A 26,508-nucleotide genomic window follows, 5' to 3' on the forward strand; every position below is an offset into this window, starting at 1 on the left:
AGCCAATAGGACACAGGCAAATATTTTTGACGGAGGGTCAAGCATTGTCAGGATCCGATCGTTTTTAGGCTCGAAACTTGGTATTGAAAAACAAATCATGCCCCATCGTCTGTCAAACCTTGGGCGGGGTGAACCCACATTTTCACCAGTAGGGCATGAGTCTATTCAGGTTGGAGTAGGTTTATGGTAATTGTCGCCCCCCACCACCCCGCCCCATTCCCCTTGACATCAAAGAGGAATGAGCAGATGTTTGTGGGTGTGGGGGAGACTTTGGTCCCATTCCAAACTCGAAAATGCCAATGTGCTTCTCCAGTGGATTTAGGGTACTTGTGTGGAAAGAAGAGTGGGATAAGCATTACTGGGGAAACATTCTAACTCCCCCTGCTATCGAGAGCTCCACACCTGATATAAATTGGTGACTGATTTCTGGTTCAGAGAAGATCCGCAGCCTCATTGGGCCACTTTCAATGACAGGCAGCTGTCAGTCTCTGGTCGAAGAATCATTTGACCTCCACAATACAACAATAATCTGCTTAAGAAAAAGACTCAAAATCCTAATCCAATGGCCTTCTCTAGCAGCATGCCATTTATGCTGGGAGGCCCCCTCTTGATATATGCTACCAACATTGTCGCGATTAATCAGGTGATCACACTCAACTCAGGGAGTTCCTTTCCCACCCAAGTAAGGTGGCACGCACCCAAAGCGCTTATACAGATTCAACTTTAGTGAGGCTTCCAACCCGTCTCGCACCACCCCAACAAACACCCTCTATAGCCCCAATGAGCTCGGAACCAGGCCGGTGTACAGTAAGAATATATACATATTTATTTAAGGTTTGACAAAGGAGACTAGCAACCAATATCAACCACCAATGCTGTGGCACTACACAATATCACAACTCCAAATTACTTTCCGTTATTAAAACAGCAAAGGTAAAATTTTGAAATATGTAGTCACAACTTAGATCAGATTTAGTGCAAATTAACCAGTAGAAAACATTCACAATGCAATGGAAAAATCGGTTTGGTTTTTAGTTGAAAGTAAGGTTGGGAAAAGGAACTCAAATGGGGAAATCGTTTTTCAACACACATTCAAATGAGAAGCAATGCTTGGTAATTCTGGTTTTCGGGTGCAAGGGAATAAATGGGGAATTTCGTTTTGCGCCCTAGCTTACAATTGAGATGTAATGCTTGGTAATTCTGGTTTGGGATGCAAGGGAATGAATTGGGAATTTCTTTTAGTACCCTGTACATTCACTTGAAAGGTAGCGTTTTAGGATTACTTCTTTTGGGATTCAGAAGCCCCCCTTCTGGATAGAAGTCTGGGGTTTCAGAGGACAGTCACCCAAGTCTTTATTGTCTATACCGGCTCTAACACACTGGACAACAACTTTGTTAGTTTTGAACTCTAACAACACTCATCCCATGTTTTTCTATATGGGAATTAATTGATTTAACTTCAATTCAATGTGCTAAGGATCACACAGCTTCCCCCTCCCAACAATTTAATGGGGAGGATTAAGGTGGGCTGTCCCCAACACAATCCAATTTAAATGAATAGGGTGATTTGCTATAGTGGAATTACTTTTGATTGGATTTAATACAAGGGCGAAGGGCCATCCCCAGTTTCACCCCTGTTACCCACTAATAGAAAGGGTTAAAGTCAGGTCACCCCCCGCCCCCACAATTGATGTCTTTTGCATTTGTCTACTTACATGAGAGACCTTGGTCAGGGAAAAGCAGCAGGGCTCCTCTGAGGACAACAGGAAAATGGGGTACCAGGTGTTAGAGCGATGGGGTCTGAGAATAAAGTTGAACTACTGCTTAGAAATGACATATGATGGTGGCTGCTTCAAAACTCCGGGAACAGTAGACCTCCCCCAGCCTACTCTAATAAAGCAATAACATAACTGGTTGTTCCTGAGGAAAAGCACTGCCACCTTAAACCAAATGAGGAATGAGAAAAATATGGATACACATTGCAATTACTACAATCTATGTTTTAATCACAATTTGGTAATGAATGTATCAAAACTAGGTCAACTTTGCCAACTTTGCCGACACGTGTTTCGACCCTTCCTGGGTCCTTATCAAGGCAAGGCTCTAATATAAAAAAACAGCAATAGCTGTGTCCTGGCAGCAACTGGATCCAGGACAAGAGATGAACCAATGTAAAAAATGCAAAAGCACAATCCCTCAAAGCGAGGTAATGGCGTGTCTTCCAACCGTGATTAGAAAGATGTTTAGCCTGATACGAAAAATGATTTATTGCTGTGACTGAAAGTTCTGTGTCTGTATCGTTTCTTGTTTAGAAGCAAATGTCCCGGCTTATACTGCTTGGCCAATGACGGGATGAAACAATGTGCTGTGATGAATCAGCTGAAAGTAGTTGCTGGCAAAATGGTCGCAGGTCAAATACAAATGTGTCCTTGAAACAGGTCCATATTAGAAACAACTAAACATGCATTGCCGCTTCCACGAATTAACGCGTCTGTCGGCGTCTCACTTTTTTACTAATTCCTCATTTGGTTTTAGGTGACAGTGCTTTTCCTGAGGAACCGCCAGTTATGTTATTGCTCCTCTGAGGACAGTGCAGATATTGTCAAGGGCTTCAGTCAAGGATTTTCTCCTCCACCCAGGCTCCCTCTGGCTCCTCTGATTGTAGGTCCTAGCTAGCTTCCAGATTTCCCTGTGACTGTCTCCAATGCAAGGATTGAGGCCTCTCTGCTAGCTGTTCTTCGCAATAGTTCGTCAGTAGACTATCTTCAGGAATAAGGTGGAAAAGCCTTGTTCTGGTGCAAGATGTATCTCTTATAGGGCCGATGACACTCAAACATTATCATAATTCCCATGGTGAGGATTAGCTAGCACTCTCCCTGCACCTCACTCCAAGTCTCCCAGTGGCTGCTGATAGGACCAGGAGTTGGAAGGTATGTATGATGTAGGGTGAGGGAGGAGAAAGGTGTGTCATCTCAAAATGATAGGTGGGTTTACCTTTTTGGGTTATGAACATCTAACAACATGGCAGCAATGCACATTTTTTAGATAACTACATAAATATATATACATTATATATATACATTTTATGGACAGTTGGAAAATGCAAATTTTATTTTGGCACGCCCTTCCTGGGCAGAGCCACTGTTTTCTGATCTTTGTGGCTGCGCCGTAATAGTTACAAATCTGACACTACATACTTGCAACATTTATTTCACTGTCTATGACTCTATCAATAATTCCAATTCCTCAGATGTATGAAAATGCCAGAATCATAATTTAAATTATAACTTAAGTTATGCACATCACAAAAATTACATTTGTACATGCTCCGGATTGTCTTTTTATCCCCTTTAAAATGAACCCGGGATGGGCTTGATGAGACACATGATGCACTTTTTATTTGAGAAAATGTATGTAATGTTTAATCAATGGCACTGTATACATATAATAGATGCTCCCAGTTTCACTCTTATGGCCCCCACCAATTCTTATGTTTCTATTTCTCCTTAAACATGTGACCAGCCATCTTATTGGGCCAATGTGTATTCTACCTTCTTCTCCTGAGATTCAAAGGGCTTTGCTCAGGGCTAATGTGCCATTAATGGAGAACCTGACCTTGAAGTACATTTCTGTTGGTCATGGTATCTGTATCACTGTAGTTCCAATCTCTCTTTCAACATTTCTTGTATTTTTAACTGAAACTCTGAGCCTGTTTCCTTGATAAACCCAGCGCCAGAGGTCTTGGGTTCAAGTTTCAGCTCAGAGAAAAAAACAAGTTGCAGTTCACAATTCTGGAAGGCTAGCAAATCACATTTACCCACCGTGTACATGTAACTTACAATACTGCACCAAGGCCTGTTGTTTACAAAATAATCTTTCTTTATATGCAGTATAAACAGAAATAAGTTCACTCTTGGTATTCTTCACATAAATAGGTCATAGTTACATAGGAAAACAGTGTTCATTTATGAAAAATGAAATAGGCCTTTCCCTATAAATGTTGTCATTTTATGTCCTGACATAATTCTCTTTAGTCCTCATGAAGGCAATTTGTCATTTGACTTTATTTCTTAAATGTAAGGCATCATTCCTCCTTGTTTGCTGCCAAATGCACAGTATGTCAACTATATGTATTTCCTTCCATGTGCACACATCTGCAGTCTTAAATCTGCCTTTACACATAGTCCGCATCTGCAGTGCCACATGTCTTTTTGGAATCCATTGGACACAGTAAACAATGTTCCACTTCTAAGTTGCACTTTTCATCTGAGGGCCTTTACATTCTAACAAAATGGAGGGAGGCCCATTCTCGCTCATTCACTAGGCCTTATTTCGCAATCACTGGTTTTTATTGGCTTTTATATTTCAATGGAACATCACACCTAGTCAGCTTAATTCTCACAGTGAGGCCTAGTATGGCCTCTTCATCTCTGTCACTCTAGGGTTGTCTTTTTACCCCACAAGTCCCCTCCCCCCTGGTTCTTTGATTCAGGTGACTCAGAGAAAACAGCAAAGGGAGAGTGGGGTTTTTGTTTTCTTTTTGCTTTGGCTCATTCCATGAATTTCCTCGTTGGAGCATGTTCACTCTTTTCCTGAGGGAGTGGTGCTTTGGTCTGCACTCCATTCTTTTCAGATTTTGGGGTTTTGGAACTGAACCCCTCCATTTTTGGAAACTCCACCCTCCCCACCTATGAAAGAGTTATTGAATCTGCCGAGAGTAAAAGAGGGGTAAAATATTTTATACAGTACTTCTTTCCCCAGTAAATAGGGATACAAATTTGACAACAAATGACAGTTTATACGTTGCAACCAAAAGTTAACATTGATTTCACTTGACATACATAATTTGACAACATTCTCTTTCTCTAATTTTGGTATATTCCTTGTAAGTATGAATTGTTTTAACCCCTGCTAATGTGCAATATTTTCCATCTGGCTTTCCATCCTTTCCTTTCATTCTACAGATGGTTCCTGGGCTCGACCCTCACTGGGTTCTTCAATCAGTCGTAGCACCTGTCTGGGGTGACAGCTCTTCAACTGATTGATTACGACCCATTTCTCTTCCATATGTTCTCCTTTAGGGATGCAGAACTTATAGGCGACATGTGAGATTTTATCCTCGGTCGGGTTCCTTTGGAAATTGTACAGGTAGACCCTGTCTCCGTCTTCGTACTCCTTCTTGGTAGTAGTCTTTCATTCCTTCTGCTGACTTTTCTAAATTTTGCTTAGCGTAAGCAAAAGCATGCTGAAGGTGTTTCCATAAATTCTCAATGTACTCATGGATAATGGACGCGTTGATCAGGGTCTGCTCTTGAGTTCTGTAGAGCAGATGCTGAGTTAGCACCATTTTTCATCCAGTCATATGCTCAAATGCAGACATTTCTGTTGCAGAAAACGGTGTGGACCTAATGGCCTTTAGCACAAGCGGTAATCGGATGTCCCAACTTGGTCCAGAGACCCCCACAAACTTCTTCAAGATGCCCACAATTGTTTTATTGTACCTCTCAACACCCCCCACTCGAGACTGGGTGATAGACAATGGAGAGGTTTCTTTTTTATCCCTACTATCTCCCACATCTTGGTCATCACTTCACTGGTAAAATGACTTCCTCAGTGGGACTCAATCCTTTGGGGAAGGCTGAAATGAGAGAAGATGTGATTGATCATTAGTGTGACAGCTGTCTTTGCCTTACAATTTGGAGCCGGGAGACATTCTACCGACTTGGTAAACAAGCATGTCACGGTCAACATGTACTTGTTTCCTCTTGAGGAGCAAATCACTGGCCCGATGAAATCGACATGCAAATCCGACCAAGGCAGTGTAAATCCCCTTTTCTGTAGGGGAGCTCTGTATGTGACAGAACTTGGCTGAAACTGAGCACACACAAAAAATCCCTTTAAGCAGATGCCGAGGTTCTGGCCCATGTGTGGCCAATACGCGACCTCGGAAAACATTTTTAATGTTGTATGAAACCCCCTATTGCTGGCGTGAATTAACATTAGGGTTTGGAATTAGGTAGGTAAACCCCACTGGTCACCCACAGATATGGATCTCCTACCAACAAAACATCTTGGATTCAGAACATTTTAGAAAACTTCATCAACACCCAGAGTTACAGCTTCCTGATATAATTGGATTCTGTCAGAAGAAAATTCACAGGGTCTTCAGCATGTTGATAACATTTCCCAATAATTGGGTCCTCTTTTTGTGCAGTAATCAAATCTGCCTCTGGGGTTTCTGTACTCCACTGGGCAGTTGAGAGTTCATTATTGGCATGGATTTCTGACCTGGTGACAGCCGCGACCTGGATTTCCCAGACAGGGATTCAGTTTCTATGAGATGCCTGTGAATGGCTCTGGCTTTGGTCAACAGGGCAGTCAAGTCATTTCCAGTTTAGTCTGGTCCCTCTATTTTGGAGGGACTTCTGATCTTTTTCCAATATCTCATTAGAGGTTACCAGATCATCAATTGATTGGGTTAATTTCCTGTGCTTGAGCTGTTTGTTATTTGCACACAGCATACCTCGATTTATCTAATTAATCAGGAGTTCCACGAACCCATTCCTGGCATAATATGAATCAGTGATTATGATCAGTTATTTGAGTTGGTGTTGCAAGTCAGTAAGGATGGCTTGATGTACCTCCATCAACTCTTCACCTGACTTCTTTGGGGATCTATTTTGTACCCAGCAGAGGGTTCTGGGGCATCATTCACCCATGCATTCCCAATGTCAGCCACTAGTTATTTACCCCGTTATTGTCAACATGGTAGGAGCACCCATCCACATAATCTGTGGGTATCCCCGGACATGTGTCTTCCTTATAGACTTTGTGCAGGGAAGTAAGGCATGCCTCCTATTGTCATTGGTCTTTAGATTTTCATCCTCGAGGCAGTTTTCTGGAGCACAGTCATGCAAGTCAGCCAATCCATGTGCTAGAGGACTCTTCTTGTTTTGGCCATATCAGACTTCCACAGGAAAGCCTTGGTTGTACAGAATCCAGGATCTGGAATTACTGACATTCCCTGTTCGGATTCAGTCACTTTGGAGATATTGCAAGGGTTAAGTTTTTCCTCCACAGAGGACAATGTCTTGCTCGCATACGATATTACTTTGTTGGCCGTTTCATGCTTTTGATATAATACAGCTGTTAAGCAAGTATCGGAGAATCTCGTCTCCAAGAAGAACTCCTTGATCTTTATGGGTTAAGCCAAACAAGGGGCTTGGGAAAGGCTTCTCTTTGATTGTTTTACTGCCTCAGATTGTTCCGGACCCCACTCCAACTTCACCCCGGCCTTTAATAAATGGACCAAGGGGCATGTGACCTCTGTGTAGTCTTCAATTAACTTTCTACTATAATTAGTAAGACCAAGAAGGCTTCTTAATTCATGCAGAGTGTTAGGGTCTTTCAATTTCAATAATGCTTCCACCTTTGTCGCCTGGTGTCAAAGACCCTCACAGGTGATTTTGTGCCCTAAGAAGTACACGCAGGTCTTGCACCACTGTGCCTTCTGAAAGGACAGTTTTGCTCTGGCTTTCTGAAACTGAGTCAGAACATAGCATATTTCCACTATATGTTCCTCCACAGTTGAGCTCTTGATTAGGACATCATCTGCATAGGCCAGGTTTCCCCTTTCACCCAAATCGGGCATGGCCTTATGTAGGAAGATATTACATTCATTACCAGAGTATATGTATCCAAAGGTGGTTTGGGTTCACTTGTATTGCTGCCCCCCCGAAGGTAAAGGCAATATTGTACTGGTCTTGCCTACTCACAGGTACTGTCCAGTAACCAGTGGTCAGGTCAATGGTGGTCTACACCTTTAACCCTTGGATCTGGGCCAGTCCCTGATCAATGTAGGGAAGATGCCATCTTGACATATGGACCCGTATATTTAACTCCCTTAGGTCTGTGCAAAGTCTCCATTGGCCATTGGGTTTGAGTATTCCCGGCACCGGGTTGTTAAAGGTACTGTGGATTGGACGAATTATCCCATGAGATTGTACATTTTTAATAATCTCTGTGAGTGACTCCGTAGACCGAGTGATAACCGGTATTGCTTCACAAATACTGGAGCCACTTCAAGGTCCCTAGGTATGGTGGTTGAATATATATATGAATCCACTACAAAGATATCCTGAAAATCCAGAAAAACCTGTTTCAGCATCTGCTTTTGCTCCTCAGTATCAAAGGCATCAGCGAGATTGATTCATTCTTTGACCATCTGCTTCAAGCCAGGAAAGACCTCAGGCTTGGCAATTTCAGCAGTATCCTCCAGTTGGGTGGAGAGATCTCTTGTTATGGTGTTGGCCTGGATGTGAGGTTTCAAGGATGGGAGGGAGTCACTGTTGAATACCACCTCATCCTTCCTGAGGTCAGAGGTTACCTCTTCCACACCATAAGGGCCGGAAGAGTACACCAAGAAATTCCACCCTTGTCTGTTGAAAATCTTTTCCGGAGGGTCACTGTCGTCTATATGTATTCAGTCATTTGGAATTGGTCCAATGATCTCATTAACTAAATCAATAGAATACTATTGGGCATCAACCACCATTCCAATAAAGGTGTCTGCGCCCAAAGTGATTCTTTGGGGGTCGCTGTTATCCACCAATATTCGAATGGTAGTGTTTGCTAGGTCAACTAGGGGTGTCGGATGTAAATACTAACCTTGTTAGAGATGAGAATTCAGATTTATATAGGAGTCCTTGTTTTTGAGATTCTGTCATCACTTAATTTTTAGGGGAATTGTAATTTGTCACACATGTCCTGGGATGTTAACCTCTTCTCCGACTTGAACTTCAACCGTATACAGCAGCAATTGAGCTGACCGGAATGCTTTCTCAATGTTGTCAAAACCCATGGGGTTACCCCCTAGTCAGTACCAGGCCTTATTATTAATTAGGTCCAAATTAATTGTGAATAGATTGAGAAAGCCACTACCTAAGTAAAAGGCAGGGGGGCATCTCTCACAACCCAAAAATGATGTTCTATGCTTTTGTCGCCAATGGGAATTTTAGCATACAACTGCTAGGCAGGAGATGTTTGGAGGGTGGAGTTTCCAGGCCCTTTTCCCACTTATCAATCAATTTAAATGTGTGAATAGTCTCATATTTTGGGAGTTTCCTGAATAATGCTTCGCTGATGAAGCTTCTTGCATTATTCAGGCATACTCTGGCGGGAACAGGCTCCTCCCCCTCATTTATCTGAATGGCGATAAATAGGTGTTCACCATTTATCTGGATGTCAGTCAAACATTGAGCTGGTTTTTCATCATCATTTGTCATGGGATTTGGGTTTTCCTCTCATTGGGGATTGGTATAACATTTCTGAGTATTTCCCTCCAGTGTGGAGTGCCACTTAAAGCTGGAAGAGAGGTTGATTTTCAAAAATGAGAAGGGTTTCCATCGCCAGTTTGTTCTCCTAAAGAGATGACAGTGATGCCTGGGACTTGATTGTTCCTAAAAAATAGAATTCTGTTTTGTCGGACCCCTGTTCAATCATATGGCATATGCCACTCAAACTCGCATAGTTTGTGTTTTGTGTTAGTATGATTGGCTGGTTAGTCTAAGTCCAGAGGACCTGTTTCACGCAGTCAATCAGTGGTGACAACCTCCAAAGTAGGTGATTCCCCAGTAGACAAGATGTTCCCTTGGAGTGAAGACTATCACCAGGTGTTTCACCCTATGTCTCCAGATCCTCAGTCCCTTCTGCAGAAATATCATTCCCATCAAGGTTTTGGAGTTGTCCAGGAAGAGGTCTGAGACGAATTTGGTGACTCTCTCCCTTCCTGAATTCATTTGGTGAAAGGCATTTTTGGACAGGAGTGTGGCATAGGATCCAGTATCCACCAATGCTGATAATGCACACTGAACCTGTACCTTGATGGATGCATAAAATCTTCCTTCTCTCTCCTCAAGAGGGCAAAGAAAATATGCATTATGTGCCAGCCGAGCAGTTAACTTATTTATATTGAACTGTGACACTGTGTGATCTTGGACAATTTGCTGTGTCAGAGTCCAGTAAACGGTAAAAACAAATTTGCACCCAGAAACAGGTGGGATTGGGAAGTCCCCTTTTTCCTCAAATTCTTTGCTGTCCCCCTTTTCCTGGAGACAGCTACCCAAACCTGTTTGAGGGAGGATACCTCAGTGCTTTCAGGGTCATCTGAGTGACATTGTGTGGGTTTAAGAGCATCTTACTCTGGGTCAGTTCTCATACTTACCCCGTCGAAATCAGGGTCTTTTGGGACCCATTGTTCCTTGGGAGGGATCCCTCCATCTCTGAAGGAGAAGATTTTCTTCCCTGAATCCTGCAGGAATTCTTCTCCTGTGAAAGGGATGATGCAGACTTCCTCCACATAGTAGGTTTTCTTTTGCTATTGATTTCTCCTACTTAACCTCTGTTCCTTAGGTTCCAGCTTTTCGGGGATAGAAGATTTATGTTCAGGCTTAGAGGTTTTCAGGGGTTTTGTTCCAGTGGGAATGGGTACTTCCTCTAGGGTGTCACATATCCCTTCCACCTGGGCCTCCTCCTCTGGAACCTGTTGGTTGTCAGAGGTTTCTGCCCATCATTGCTCCGGGGCAAGAGACCCGGGTGTCGAGTTATTCTGGGCAGCAGTTTCCAGTTGAGGATTCTGCTGAGACTTCAACATGCGACCCAGGTCATGGGTTAATTGTTGGACTTGTCGCTCCATTTGTGACATTCTTTTCTGGTTGGTAGAGAGGTCTGGATTCATACCTTTGCTGTTCCAGGAAAGGGGAGCTATCCCTTCTCCCAGATTAGCTTGGGTATTGGTAGTTTCCCTGATAACCTTCCATGCTAGGTCTCCCTTCTACTGGATTTGGGAATCTATTGTCCTGAAAGCAGGGAGAGAGAGGGGGATTGTTCTGGAAATTTGGGTTTGAAGGGTATTTGGGAATGAAACTTAAGTTGTCGGGTGGAGTATTTCTTCCCTCCTGAGGGAAGTGTGGAGGGATGTTTTGAGGGAAATTTCCTTGGGCAGTACTTACCTGATTGCCGCCTTGTGCCAGGGGAGCCCATACATAGCCCAGGATTTGTCTGTTATCCTTGTATCTTGGACTGATATAGGTGGCAGGGTCAGATGGAGCATTGGTCTGGTACCCTGCCTGGCTAACACCCAATTGGGATGGATCTGAGGGTCTCCTCTGCTCTCATTCTGCTTGTTGGTGGGAGGAGTATTTTTATCCCCCCCTGTCTTCCAGTCCAATGTGGGAGGATTTTTCACCTCTGCTACCTTTTCAGCGGCGTGTGTGTTTGATGGTTGGGGTTTTTAGTGTTCTTTTTGTTTTCAGAGGGCTTTTGGACCTCATAAATCTGGGTGGCCTGTTCTATCGCCCAATCCAGGGTCCTACGCTCATAGAAATCCCTTACTAGTTGGGTCATAATGTATTTCGAGAGCGCATGGAAGTAGGCGTTGATGATCTCCCGACTATTGGTGTCCACCCACCTAGAGGTCTTTGCAAATGCTTGCTTCAGGTCCTGCACGAACTCTCTAGGCGCTTGGTCTTCCCCACGCTGCAGGTTGTATACCACCTTGCGGGCCTTCTGCAGGTTCCTATGAATGGAAAAGTGTTTTAGAATGGCCGCCTTGTAGGTCCTCCAGCCCTGCAAAGAAGCTGGAGTATTCAGGAGAAAATGTCCATTTGACGAACTCCATGGAATTTTTATAATTCTTGATACCAAATGAAGTCATCATAAGGTTTTAGATGCTCCCATACTGAGTATTTGGCGTTTTTATGGTAGGGATTGATAAAGCTCTTTATGACCTTTATCTGCCGAATTGGGTCTTTCACAAGACCTCTCTTCTGTTTGGCAGACTTTCTTTTCTGCTGCACCTGAGTCCACTCACCATCTGACTCAGTGCAGCTGCTATTGGTGGACCATTCCTGTCCTCTAGGCGCTCCCTACCTCTATGAGACTGGGAATCCCTCCCAGAACGACAGGATCTGGACTCTCCTCCCCTGTGGTGATGTGGGCTCTCTGGGTCATTTCTTGTGTACTCTCCATTTCACACAGGGAATTACTCTTACGCCTCATCCCTCCTTCCAGGTACAGTGGCAAATTCCCCCCACCTCCCTGAATGTGTGGAGGTTTTCAAAAATACTATTTTGAGGCCTAAACTCTAGTCCTTCTTTTTCTGCAAAGCAGACCAGGTGGTCCCTTTGTAACTTCATTTTCTGCCAGTCCATCCAACTCCCTGATCTTTTCATCAGAGGAGCCCTACTGGTCAGAAGTACCTGCCAGGGTATTTGTAAACCAACACAGGCCACCGGTCCGGCCACCTTCCATTCTACTTGTAAGAGATGAATATTCATCCATATCTGATAAGGACTGGCCTTCTGGCTCATTTTGACCATGCCTGCTCGAGTCCAGCTGCCTCATGTTTCCCTGTTCTTGAAAACTGGCAGGTATGAAGTCAGCTGCACACTGTACATATGAAGTGGACAGTTGGCTTGAGGTCCCTGGTAAATATGTCTATACTCCGTAATTGGAGAGTGCTTTTCCATACCCTGACTAGTGGAAGTGCCTCAAATCCTGTTTGTATTTGCCTACTTCAATTTACAACTGCTCACATTTGTTTTTCTCAGTCCCTATCTCTTGGTGATATGCAGAGGCCAGAGTTTTCAATTCTGACACCAGTGCTTGAGTGGCTTCTAGCACTTTATTTTGTGCCATTAACCGGTCTCTCAGTTCCTTGTCTTCACAATGTGACTCATTTTCCTTCTGTGAGGCTTGTATTGTCTGGGCATATTCAGAGCGCTTCTTTTTCCAGAGACTAATCTCCTTTCATTCGCAATTTTGACCTGTGCTGCCTGCTCTATGTCAACTGCTCCGTGCCTCAAATTTTCCCTTAACTTTTCATTTTCTAGCCTCATGTCAGTCAGTTCCTGCGAACATAACTCACTTTTCTCCATGTCCACCCTTAACCGACGCACTTCCTGAAACAGGGCACTATTATCTTGACTTAATTTGTAATTTTCTTCCCTCAATTGCTCTCTCTGCTGTTTCAGGATGTTCAGATCTTGGTGCATGTGATCGACCTCACCCTGAGGATCAACCCCCTTAATAATTAACTGGCTGTGTTCAGCTTTCAGTTGTTTAACCTGTGCTTGAAATGTGAAAATGTCCTCTAAGCAGGCTCTATTATGAACAACCTGCTCATTTAATTTGTGTTGACTTGCGCTCAGATTTTCAACACATTCTTGATACTCCCCATGCAGTGAAGAAAGTTGAGCATTCGCTTGCTGTTGTGTCGCTAACCCATCTTTTAGCTGTTGAATAATATTTTAGAATTTTGACTCTGAATTTTGGCTCTGTTGCGCTTTTACTTATAATTGTTTCAGCTCTTTCTGGGCTTGATTCAAAAACTCAGCCTGCTTTTGCACAGAAGCCAAACTATCCTGGTGTCTTTCTTCCATGACGAGCATATGAAAATGCATATATTTATTTTTATTTATGTATTAGTGTTTGGTTTACAAAAAAAACTTTCACTTAAATACACAAAATAAAACCAAGTTAAACATGATCCATAAACCACAAATTCATCAATTCGGCCTCCTGGGGTACAACTTGCTGGCATACCCACCATTCCACTCTAGAGGTCTCTTGTGTTGCTGTGAGCTGAGCCATTTTAATGTGTTCATCTTTGCTGGTCTGTGTCATGTAAATATTTTTCTTGCCCTGATGTAAAAGCCCATTATCCTGCCACATATCAACATTTGCAGAGGAAACCTCCTGCATCCTTTTATTTATTTGTATTTGTAAAGCACACTAGCAGCCCACGGCCTTCTAGCATGCGGCATTCTCTACCCATTCACCTTTAATTAATAGTTTAGATAGGAGGCGCTTCCTGGCCAAATTAATTTCTATGGTGCTCATTGCAAAACGTGTTCTACAACCTTCACTGTGCAAGTGCAAAATCCACAACCATGTTCCTGCTTAGTTTCCACTCACAATGACAATTTAAAATCAACACTATTTTATTTATACAATAAAATGTATCTTCACATTGCTGCACAGCTTTCCATCCATTGCAATGCAAATACACCCAAATGAATAGTTGCACAGCACTGTCACAAGTGAAGACTCTCAAACAAATCCCGGCCACAAGCCCCCCGCTTTGTCTCGATTAATCAGGTGGTCCCACTCAACTCAGAGAGTTCCCCCCCAAGCAAGCTGGCGCACCCGAAGCTCTTATACAGATTCAACTTCAGTGAGGCCTCCAACCCGTCTCGCACCATCCCAACAAATACCCTCTATAGCCCCAATGAGCTAGGAACCAGGCCGGTGTACAGTAGGAATATATATATACTTATTTAAGGTTTGACAAAGGAGACTAGCAACCTGCATCAACCACCAATGCTGTAGCACTACTTTCTGTTATTAAATCAACGCAGGTACAGTTTTGAAATCTGCAGTCACAACTTACATCAGATTTAATTCCAAATTAACCAGTAGAAAACATTTACAATACACTGGAAAAATCATTTTGCCTTTTATTTGAAAACAGAGGAGTGGAAAGGGAATTCAAATGGGGAAATCATGTTTTAGGCTTTTATTTGAAAGGCAAGGTTGGGAAAAAGAACTCAAATTGGGAAATCCTTTTTCAATACACATTCAAATGAGAAGCAATGCTTGGTCATTCTGGTTTGGGATGCAAGGGAATAAATGGAGAATCTCGTTTTGCACCCTCACATACAATTGAGATGTAATGCTTGGTAATTCTGGTTTGGGATGCAAGGGGATAAATAGGGAATTTTGTTTTGCACCCTCTAAATTCACTTGAAAGATAGCGTTTTAGGATCACTTCTTTTGGGATTCAGGACCCATCTTCTGGACAGAAGTGTGGGGTTTCAGAAGAACAGTCACATAAGTCTTTATTGTCTGTACTGGCTCTAACACACTGGGCATGAACTTTGTTAGTTTCAAACTCTAACAATACTCATCCCATGATTTTCTATATGGGAATTAATTGATTTAACTTAAATTCAATGTGCTAAGGATCTACACAGCTCCCCCCCCCACACAATTTAATGGGAAGGATTAAGGCGGGCTGTTCCCAACACAATTTAATTTAAATGTATACGGTGATTTTCTATAGTGGAATTAATTTTGATTGGATTTAATAAAATGTTCCAAAGGGCTACCCAGTTTCACCCCCCTTACCTACTAATGGAAAGGGGTAAGATCAGGTTGCTCCCCACACAACTGATGGTGTTTGAATTTGTCTACATAAATGAGAGGCCTTGGTCAGGGGAAAATAGCAGAGCTCCTCTGAGGGCAACGCAGATCTGGTCAAGGGCTTCATCAAGGATTTTCTCCTGCATCCAGGCTAACTCTGGCTCCTCTGATTGGAGGTCCCAGCTAGCTTCTACATGTCCCTGCCACTGTCTCCAATGAAAGGATTGAGGCCTCTCTGCTAGTTGTTCCTCGCAAGTGTCCGACAGTAGACTATCTACAGGACTAAAAAGGGAAACCCTTGTTCTGATGCAAAATTGACCTCTTATAGGGCTGATGACACTCCTACATTATCATAATTCCCAGAGTAAGGATTGGCTAGCACTCTCCCTTCATCTCTCACCAAGACACCCACTGGCTGCTGATAGGACCAGGAGTTGCGAGGTATGTAAGATGTAGGCTGAGGGGGGAGAAAGATTTGTTGCATCAAATTACAGGTGGGTTTCAACAATGTGGGTTCTGAAAATCTAACAATATGGCACCTATGCTCATTTTTCAGGTAACTACATAAATCTAGATATTTTCTAATTATCCATGTTATGGTGAATCAGAAAATACTCATTTTATTTAGGCACGCCCTTCCCGGGCAGAGACACAGTTTTTCAAGCTTTGTAGCTGTGCCATAATAGTTACAACTCTGACATTACATGCATCCAACATTAATTCCACCGTCCATCATTCTCTCAATATTTCCAATACCTCAGATGTATGAAAAGGCCAGAATCATAATTTTGATCATGACTTAAGTTATGTACCTCACAAGAATGTCATTTTACACGGCCCTAACTGGCTTTTTATCCCCTTTAAAATTAACCCAGGATGGGCTTGATGAGGCACTTTTTATTCGAAAAAACATATTCAATGTTTAATCAATCCACTGCTTAATAGGTGCTCCCAGTTTCACTATTATGGCCCCCAACAATTCTTAGGTTTCTATTCCTCCTTAAACATGTGACCAGCATCTGCTTGGGCCAAAGTTTATTCTACCCTCTTCTCCTGAGCTCCAAAGGGCTTTGCACATGGCTAATGCACCATTAATGGGTAACCTGACCTTAAAGGTCATTTCAGTTGGTCATGTTATCTGTATCACCAAAGTTCCAATCTCTCTTGCAACATTTCTTGTATTTTTAACTGAAGCTCCAAGCCTGTTTCCTTGATAAACCCAGCCCCAAAGGTCTTGAGGTCAAATTTTCAGCTCAGAGAGAAAAACAAGTTGCAGTTCACAATGCTGAAAGGCTAGTATATCACATGTACCCACTGTGTACATATAACTTTCAATACTACACCAGGGCCTGTTGTTCACAATATAATCTTGCTTTATATACTGTATAAACAGAAATAAGTTCACTCTTGGTATTCGTCACATAAATAGGTCGTAGTTACATAAGAAAGCAGTGTTCATGTATGCTAAAACAAAATAGGCCTTCCCATAGAAATGTTGTCATTTTATGTGCTGAAATTAAGTCTCTTTATTCCTCATGAAGGCAATTTGTCATTCGACTTTATTTCTTAAATGTAAGGCATCATTCCACCTTTTTAGCTTCCAAATGAACAGTATTTCAGATGTATTTGTTTCCTTCCATGTGCTCTTCTGCAGCCTTAAATCTGTCACATGTGCCTTTACATGAAATCAGCATCTGCAGTGACACATGTCCTTGGAAACCATTGGACGCAGTTAACAATATTGCAGTTCTAAGTCACTTTAGTCTTCATCTGAGTGCCAGTAGATTCTATCAAAATGGAGGGAGGCCCATTCTAGCTCATTCACTAGGCTTTATGTCGAAATCACTATTTTGCACTGGCTTTTATATTTCAATCGATCTCCACACTTAGCCATCTTCAATCTCACAATGGGGCCTAGCATGGCCTCTCCAACTCTGTCACTCTGGGGCTGTCTTTTCATGCTACAAATTGTTCGCAATATGGTGGGTGTAAGCCTGCATCCAGCAATTATCTTATAGAGCGCATGCCTAGTGGCACTGTGGTTTGAGGATTATAGTTCAGACCGGCAGGTGTACTCTGGGACGGTGTATCATCACCTGTGGCTATACCTGCGCTTCAAAGGGACACACAGGCTTTTGCAACTTTTGGTGGCTCTATTCCAGAGGAATACATGCAGCTGAGCACATTCTGGCTTGCTCTGCACAGGGCCGCCTTTTCCAACTTTAGGGAAGGAGCGCGCTTAGATAAAATGGAAACAAATGGTGTATGTTAAGTTGGGCAAAGAAAACAAGCTGGGGTTGTACAGAACGAGCATTGGGGTCCACAAATCTGTAAGATGCCTAGGTGTTTGATGCCATTAACTGCAGTATGTTATTGACCATACTGAGGATGTTGGCACTGCCGGAGGCGTTGATCTCAATTATAGCCCAATTACACATGGGCACCCGTGTCCAGGTCAGGCTGAATATCCTAGGGACCATGACTTAAGAAATGGTTACTAGTAGAGGTTTAAAACAATTCTGTGTGATTTCCCACATGCTATTCAAACTGTACATGGCTGACTTGCTTGAAGAGCTGGCAAAGCTTGAAAACTTTCCGCCCAAACTTGGTGATGGACACATGGTTTGGATGGCATGTACAAATGGCAGTGTCCTCTATTGTCATTAAGTGCAGTGCTCTGAAACTATGCAAGTATGCTAAGCAAATGACCTGCAAATAAATTTAAATTAAACTATATCCATGTGGATTGGTGCTATCAAACGTCCCCCTTTGACAAATAATATTAGGATGGGGCATATTGAACAAATGGGCTCCGACACCTACCTGGGACATGCGGTTAATACAAAGCGAGGGTATCTGGGGCTCGTCGCTTCCAAAACTAGCAAGTCTATAATGTGATGTGGTCATGAAGAGGTTTGAAACCAGAACTGCCAGAAACATCCTTAAGGGAATTTTATTGGCCTATATATATTGGGAAGGAAGGATAGCTCAGGGGCAAGGCATTTGTCTTGGAAGTAAGACAACGCAGAGTAACACAGGATCGAATCCCGATCCCCAGCTTAGAAACCGCTTGCTGGTATTAAGCATGTTACAAAAGAACAATTATAATAATTATAAGCAGAGCTTCCGCAACCAAGGGCCTTATAAAAGGCTGGCCTCCCTCTCAATGAATGCAACTTCGGCTGGGCCGGGACAGGCCACCACTATGAAAAATGACTGGGGCACTGTGGTGTACGGACTGGAAGCTAGCATTGGGAAACACGAGGTTTGACTGTGTGAAGGCGAGGCAATGGGGGCGCATTCTTGGTGTCTCTCTAGAAATCCCAATAGAATCCAGAAGATCTTTGTACACACATGTCCTCATCAACAGGGGCCTCTTGTATATGAAGTCTATGACGAATTATGAATCATGTGTGGCCCCTATTGGTGCTGTTAGCCAAAGCTTTTAATTGCTCCAGATGTAAAACAGCTGTACTGTTCAGGAGAACCAGCCAGTCATATTTTCGAGATGTAGGGTGGGTGCAGGATTGGGGGAAAGGTCTTCACGTTCTTAAGGAGGAATACATCTCTAAAGCCAGTTTGATTGGATCTCCTCTCACCATGATGCAGCAGAGTTGAAAAGCTACTAAGGGTACTCTGGATTAGAGGTGGGCCTGATTCATGTAATGTTTTGCACTGTGCAAAGTGGCTTTTCACTGGTGGTGCAAAGTCACTTTGCAGTGCCAACACACACCTTGATTCATGGAACTGTGCAAAGTGTATTTTTGCTGTGCAAAGTCCCTTTGTACTGCAAAAATTGCGACCGTAAAAGCACTTCACATAAATTGCGCAATATCTTTATATTCATGTTATTGTATGCAATTATATTTCTACTGGACGCATGCGCGCATTTGATGCAATACGTTAGCTTTATACGATCTGTCTTATTGTGCTCTAGAAATGAGTGGAAAGTTTGAAATGTAAACTATATCACACTAAATAAATAAAAAAAATCCCTCAGCTGCAACTGGCGCTACCCCAACCCTCCCAGCCTTTCAAAAGAGCCATCCTCTCTTGAACTCTCCCCATTCCACGGGCGGCCAGTGACCTCAGAGGACGTGGGGGACCCTCGGGTAGGGGAGTGAGGGTATGTGGGTGAGCGCGAGGGGGCAGGGCCCCGTGGAGGGTGTCGCCCCTCTCCCTCCGGTTCATGACAATGCGGCCGAGGCGCGGTACTCTATCCAGAGCACAGCCCCCGGCTTCTATGCACTAGCAGTATGTAGCCTGGGGGGAGGGCAGGTCCCTGGGAGGCCAGCGTGTAAATTGCAAGAGATCTACAGGAATTGGGACGGAAGCTAAGGGGTGCTCCAGAGGACACAGAGGAAACGAAACAATGACTGCTTGGCATGTGTGTGAATGTCGAGGCGTTCACAATAACGGGTATTGTGTATTCTGACCTCGCTATACTGATCCCAAACGACTCGGGGCGCACACAGCGCCACGAGGCCGGAAGTGGAATATTGGGGAAATGTCACCAGAATGTCGCAACATCGATACCCGGTTTATTTCGCAAAACATGTCTTTTTTATGGGTTGTTAAAAATCTGTTATTCACGGGAATCGCCCAATTAAATAGCCGGTGAATGGGGCGTGTCTGAGTGCATTTACTGGGCCATAACATGTGCTCTGCGGCTTTTACACCGAACTCGTCCGCAGACACATACGTATCTGGAGAGATGGGGTTGGAGCCTGTGTTTCCACGACAGGCACATTAACCCGCTGAGCATGGCCTTCGTGGCGTGCGTGCTGTGCATAGTCCTCTCCGGCACGTGCATTTGGGGCTCGGGAGAAGGGAAGACGGGGTGCCGGCCGGGGTGGGCGGAGAGAGAGCCGATGAAGGCGTGCTGTTGGAGGGAGGGTGTGGGCGGGCTACAGAGACGAGGGAGACGGGCGGAGCGGCTGCGCACGGAGCATGCGTGCGCCGCGGCGCCGAGGGGGTTAAATGCAGGATCAGCTGTTCTCGTGTCATTACAGATTCTGTTCATTTTATACAGTGCTCTGTTTGATGTTTGAATACACGGGGGATTCCCCCCTCCCTGCGCTCCACACCCCTTCCCTTGTACTCACTCGCGGCGCGCTCATACACACACACACACACACATACGCGCGCGCGCGCCTCCGCCCAGTCATCGCACCGGACACACCGTGTGCCAGCCAGTCCGCAGACCCGGGTGTAGGATCGGCGGGCACGCCGGGCGAGGATACCGCAGGCCGGGCGCAGCATCGGCACACTAGGCGCTGGCTCTCTAGACCAATTGCGAGGAGTCTTGGCTGGGAGCTGGGTCCACAGACGGGCGCAAGACCCACAAAGAGGACACGCTAGACTTAGCGCACGCTCCGTAGCCTGACCTCGTAGACTGGGTACTCCATCCCGGGGGCTGGGACCGCAGACTGGATGTTCACCCCATGGACTGTATAGACTGGGCTCCGGATCTGTAGGCTTGGCGCAGGGTCCCTAGACTGGTTCTGGCTCCATAGACGAAGCGCTGGGTCTGCAAACTAGGCACTAGTGCGCTGTCCGGAGAATGGGCGCCAGGTCCCTGGACTGAGCTCCGGGTGCATAGACTGGACACTAGCTTAAAAGCCCGAGCAGCCTGTCTGCGAGCTGGCTGCTGGCTTTCAAAAGTGGGTCCGTGGGCTGGGCATAGAGCCCGCAGAGTAGCTGCTGGGTCTATAGTCACTGACAGACTGGCCTTTGGGTCCAGAGGGTGAACAGTCAGTTTGCAGACTGGGCGCTCGTACACTGCACACTGGGGTTGTACTTTTTGCCGTGGGTGGGTAGACTTGTCACTGGTCCTGTAGTCTCCTGGCGCCGTCCATCCATTGAACACGCGGTCCGGCGGACCGACCCCGGGTCCTCTGCCTTAGTGGTAAGTCCGGTTGGGTAAACAGACAGAGCGTTGGCCCCAGAGCCCGACGGCAGCATCTGGGATCCGGGTCCAGTGACTGCTGCTGTGCCCACAGATGGGTGCTGGGTGCGTAACTGACCACTGAGTCCAGCGGCTGAGCGCAGGGTTGCGCGAAGGGGCGCCGGGTCCACAGGCTGCTTGCTGGGCATCAGCTCGTCGTTTCCCTGGCAGTGGAGCGGAGGACGCTGGTCGAGGGGGCTGAGAAGGAATCGAGCCCGCCATGGCTCGCTGGTAGAGGAGCGAGGCGCAGCGGAGCGTGGCAGAGAGCGGCGCACACCACTGGCGAGCGCAGCCGCTCTGCGGTCATCCTGCGGGAGGAGAGGCACCGGCGGAAGCCAGCGTCGCTGCCTGGGCACCGTTCCTACATGCTGTGCTCCATGGCCAACTCGGGCTGCCTTCTGCTGCCCAACCCAGGCATGCTGCCTCACTCCATGGCCTGTGCGCCCACCTTCCTGTACCTGCAGCAGGTAAGAGCTTCTCCCATCAACTGTTGAGTGTGAAAGTACCCCATTGCCCCTGCTACACTCATGCTCCCGACCCCCCTGCCCTGGGCGTTATGCCCAACCCCTGCTGCGGGGCAGGGACCATCGCTGTACTTACTGCTGCACTAAGACCCTTTGGAGCATCGTGTCCAACCCGTGCTCCGGGTACTATGGCCCAGGAACTGGCATGCAGAACCTTGCTGTGCCCAGGAAACTTACGCAAAACTCGGAGGGCATCATTCTCTAGTGCAGGGGCCATCACTATACCCGAGTCAATACTACGTACCCCAGGCCATCGTTCCCCGCCCCTGCTCTGGGGTAGGGAGCATCACTCTGCTCTGGTCTAGGACCCCTGGTTCATCGTTACCTGCCCCTGCTCTGGTGTAGGGACCATCATTTTACTCGTGTTCTAGGACCCGTAGGTCAGCATCCCCCACCTCTACTCTGGTGTAAGGACCACCACTGTACTCGTGTTCTAGGACCCCCAGATCAACATCCCCCACCTCTACTCTGGGGTAGGGACCACCACTGTACTCGTGTTCTAGGACCCCTAGATCAACATCCCAAACCTCTAGCCTGGTGCAGGGACCACCACTGATGTACTGGAACCCCTGGTTCATCATTCCCCGCCCCTGCTCTGGGGTAGGGACCACCACTGTACGCGTGTTCTAGGACCCCTAGATCAGCATCCCCCACCTCTGCTCTGGTGCAGGGACCACCACTGTACTCATGTTCTAGGACCCCTAGATCAGCATCCCCCACCTCTACTCTGGTGCAGGGACCACCACTGTACTCATGTTCTAAGACCCCTAGATCAACATCCCCCACCTCTACTCTGGTGTAGGGACCACCACTGTACTCATGTTCTAGGACCCCTAGATAAGCATCCCCACCTCTACTCTGGTGCAGGGACCACCACTGTACGCGTGTTCTAGGACCCCTAGATCAGCATCCCCCACCTCTGCTCTGGTGCAGGGACCACCACTGTACTCATGTTCTAGGACCCCTAGATCAGCATCCCCCACCTCTACTCTGGTGCAGGGACCACCACTGTACTCATGTTCTAAGACCCCTAGATCAACATCCCCCACCTCTACTCTGGTGTAGGGACCACCACTGTACTCATGTTCTAGGACCCCTAGATAAGCATCCCCACCTCTACTCTGGTGCAGGGACCACCACTGTACGCGTGTTCTAGGACCCCTAGATCAGCATCCCCCACCTCTACTCTGGTGCAGGGACCACCACTGTACTCATGTTCTAGGACCCCTAGATCAGCATCCCCCACCTCTACTCTGGTGCAGGGACCACCACTGTACTCATGTTCCAGGACCCCTAGATCAACATCCCCCACCTCTACTCTGGTGTAGGGACCACCACTGTACTCATGTTCTAGGACCCCTAGATAAGCATCCCCACCTCTACTCTGGTGCAGGGACCACCACTGTACTCATGTTCTAAGACCCCTAGATCAACATCCCCTACCTCTACTCTGGTGTAGGGACCACCACTGTACTCGTGTTCTAGGACCCCTAGATAAGCATCCCCACCTCTACTCTGGTGCAGGGACCACCACTGTACTCATGTTCTAAGACCCCTAGATCAGCATCCCCCACCTCTACTCTGGTGCAGGGACCATCACTGTACTCGTGTTCTAGGACCCCTGGTTCATCGTTCCCTGTGCCTGCTCTGGTGTAGGTACCATCACTGTACTCGTGTTCTAGGACCCTTAGATCAGCATCCCCCACCTGTACTCTGGTGCAGGGACCACCACTGTACTCATTTTCTAGGACCCCTAGATCAGCATCCCCCACCTCTACTCTGATGCGGGGACCACCACTGTACTCGGGTTCTAGGACCCCAGGTTCATCGTTCCCTGTGCCTGCTCTGGTGTAGGTACCATCACTGTACTCGTGTTCTGGGACCCCTAGATCAGCATCCCCCACCTGTACTCTGGTGCAGGGACCACCACTGTACTCATTTTCTAGGACCCCTAGATCAGCATCCCCCACCTGTACTCTGGTGCAGGGACCACCACTGTACTCATTTTCTAGGACCCCTAGATCAGCATTCCCCACCTCTACTCTGATGCAGGGGCCATCACTGTACTCATTTTCTAGGACCCCTAGATCAGCATCCCCCACCTGTACTCTGGTGCAGGGACCACCACTGTACTCGTGTTCTAGGACCCCTAGATCAGCATCCCCCACCTCTACTCTGGTGCAGGGACTAGCACTGATGTACTGGAACCCTTAGGTCATCGCTCCCCGCGCCCGCTCTGGGGTAGCGACCATCAGTGGGCCCATGCCTATATTAGGAACCTCTCGCCACGGTGCTCCCGTAAATGCTTGAGCTCCTCAGTCATCGTTCCCCACCCCTTGTCTTTTGCATGGGGCCATCACTGTGCAAGTGTACATAGTAGGACCCTTCGCCCAGCGTTCCATACCCCTGCTCTGGTGTAGGGACCGTCACTGTGCTCATGTACCGGGAACCTCATGCTATCGTTCTCCACCCCTGCATGAACCATACTGTGCCTGTATACATACCAGGACCCCTAGTTCAGCGTTACCCACCCCTCCTCTGGTGCAGGGGCCACCATGCACCCACGTCCATACTAGGACCCACTTAACCATCAGTATCCACCTCTGCTCCAGTGCCCGAACCATCACTGCGCCCATGCACTAGGACCCCCATACCATCCTTTCCATCCCCTGCTCCAGTGCCCGAACCATCACTGCGCCCATGCACTAGGACCCCCATACCATCCTTTCCATCCCCTGCTCCAGTGCCCGAACCATCACTGTGCCCATGTACTAGGATCCCATCGCCATCATTTGCAGCCCCCGCTCCAGTGACCAAAACAACACTGTGCCCATGCACTAGGGCCCCTGACCATCATTTGTAGCCCCTGCTCCAGAGCCTGAACCATCACTGCGCCCATGCACTAGGACCCCCATACCATCATTTGCAGCCCCTGCTCCATTGCCAGAACCATCACTGCGCCCATGCACTAGGACCCCCATACCATCATTTGCGGCCCCTGCTCCAGTGCCCGTACCATCACTGCGTCCATGCACTAGGACCCCATACCATAATTTTCAGCCCCTGCTCCAGTGCCCGAACCATCACTGTGCCCATGTACTAGGACCCCATCGCCATCATTTGCAGCCCCTGCTCCAGTGACTGAAACAACAATGTGCCCATGCACTAGGGCCCCTAACCATCATTTGCAGCCCTGCTCCAGTGCCAATACCATCACTGCGCCCATGTACTAGGACACCCACACCATCATTTGCAGCCCCTGCTCCAGTGCCCGAACCATCACTGTGCCCATGTACTAGGACCCCGATACCATCATTTGCAGCCCCTGCTCCAGTGACTGAACCATCACTGCACCCATGCACTAGGACCCCCATACCATCATTTGCAGCCCCTGCTCCATTGCCAGAACCATCACTGCGCCCATGCACTAGGACCCCCATACCATCATTTGCAGCCCCTGCTCCAGTGACCGAAACAACACTGTGCCCAAGCACTAGGGTCCCTGACCATCATTTGCAGCCCCTGCTCCAGTGCCCGAACCATCACTGTGCCCATGTACTAGGACCCCCATACCATCATTTGCAGCCCCCGCTCCAGTGACCAAAACAACACTGTGCCCATGCACTAGGGCCCCTGACCATCATTTGTAGCCCCTGCTCCAGAGCCTGAACCATCACTGCGCCCATGCACTAGGACCCCCATACCATCATTTGCAGCCCCTGCTCCATTGCCAGAACCATCACTGCGCCCATGCACTAGGACCCCCATACCATCATTTGTGGCCCCTGCTCCAGTGCCCGTACCATCACTGCGCCCATGCACTAGGACCCCCATACCATAATTTTCAGCCCCTGCTCCAGTGCCCGAACCATCACTGTGCCCATGTACTAGGACCCCATCGCCATCATTTGTAGCCCCTGCTCCAGTGACTGAAACAACAATGTGCCCATGCACTAGGGCCCCTGACCATCATTTGCAGCCCCTGCTCCAGTGCCAATACCATCACTGCGCCCATGTACTAGGACACCCACACCATCATTTGCAGCCCCTGCTCCAGTGCCCGAACCATCACTGTGCCCATGTACTAGGACCCCGATACCATCATTTGCAGCCCCTGCTCCAGTGACTGAACCATCACTGCGCCCATGCACTAGGACCCCCATACCATCATTTGCAGCCCCTGCTCCATTGCCAGAACCATCACTACGCCCATGCACTAGGACCCCCATACCATCATTTGCAGCCCCTGCTCCAGTGACCGAAACAACACTGTGCCCATGCACTAGGGTCCCTGACCATCATTTGCAGCCCCTGCTCCAGTGCCCGAACCATCATTGTGCTCATGTACTAGGACCCCATCGCCATCATTTGCAGCCCCTGCTCCAGTGACCGAAACAACACTGTGCCCATGCACTAGGGCCCCTGACCATCATTTGCAGCCCCTGCTCCAGTGCCCGTACCATCACTGCGCCCATGCACTAGGACCCCATACCATAATTTGCAGCCCCTGCTCCAGTGCCCAAACCATCACTGTGCCCATGTACTAGGACCCCATCGCCATCATTTGCAGCCCCTGCTCCAGTGCCCATACCATCACTGTGTCCATGCACTAGGACCCCCATCGCCATCATTTGCAGCCCCCACTCCAGTGACCGAAACAACACTGTGCCCATGCACTAGGGCCCCTGACCATCATTTGCAGCCCCTGCTCCAGTGCCCATACCATCACTGTGTCCATGCACTAGGACCCCATACCATCATTTGCAGCCCCTGCTCCAGTGCCCATAACATCACTGTGTCCATGCACTAGGACTCCCATACCATCATTTTCAGGAC

The 26,508-nt window shown here is 47.0% G+C and overlaps 1 protein-coding gene across 9 annotated transcripts in view; it reads left to right on the forward strand.

Annotated features, from left to right (window-relative positions):
* RBFOX3 (RNA binding fox-1 homolog 3) overlaps positions 1–26,508 on the forward strand; it is a 3,087,537-nt gene that overhangs the window by 2,765,990 nt on the left and 295,039 nt on the right. Inside the window, exon 1 of one of the 9 annotated variants that reach the window (XM_069655211.1) lies at positions 20,270–21,615. The exons of 6 other annotated variants lie outside the window; for them this stretch is intronic. In XM_069655211.1, coding sequence (XP_069511312.1) covers positions 21,514–21,615 — 102 coding nt within the window. In that variant the 5' untranslated portion in view covers positions 20,270–21,513. Of the gene's footprint in view, positions 1–20,269; positions 21,616–26,508 lie in introns of those variants that run through there. 2 more of the 9 variants (XM_069655206.1, XM_069655207.1) reach the window with 2 other exon arrangements.

Source organism: Ambystoma mexicanum, chromosome 3q (genome assembly GCF_040938575.1).
Source record: "Ambystoma mexicanum isolate Mex_15411 chromosome 3q, UKY_AmexF1_1, whole genome shotgun sequence".
Classification (NCBI taxonomy): domain Eukaryota; kingdom Metazoa; phylum Chordata; class Amphibia; order Caudata; family Ambystomatidae; genus Ambystoma; species Ambystoma mexicanum.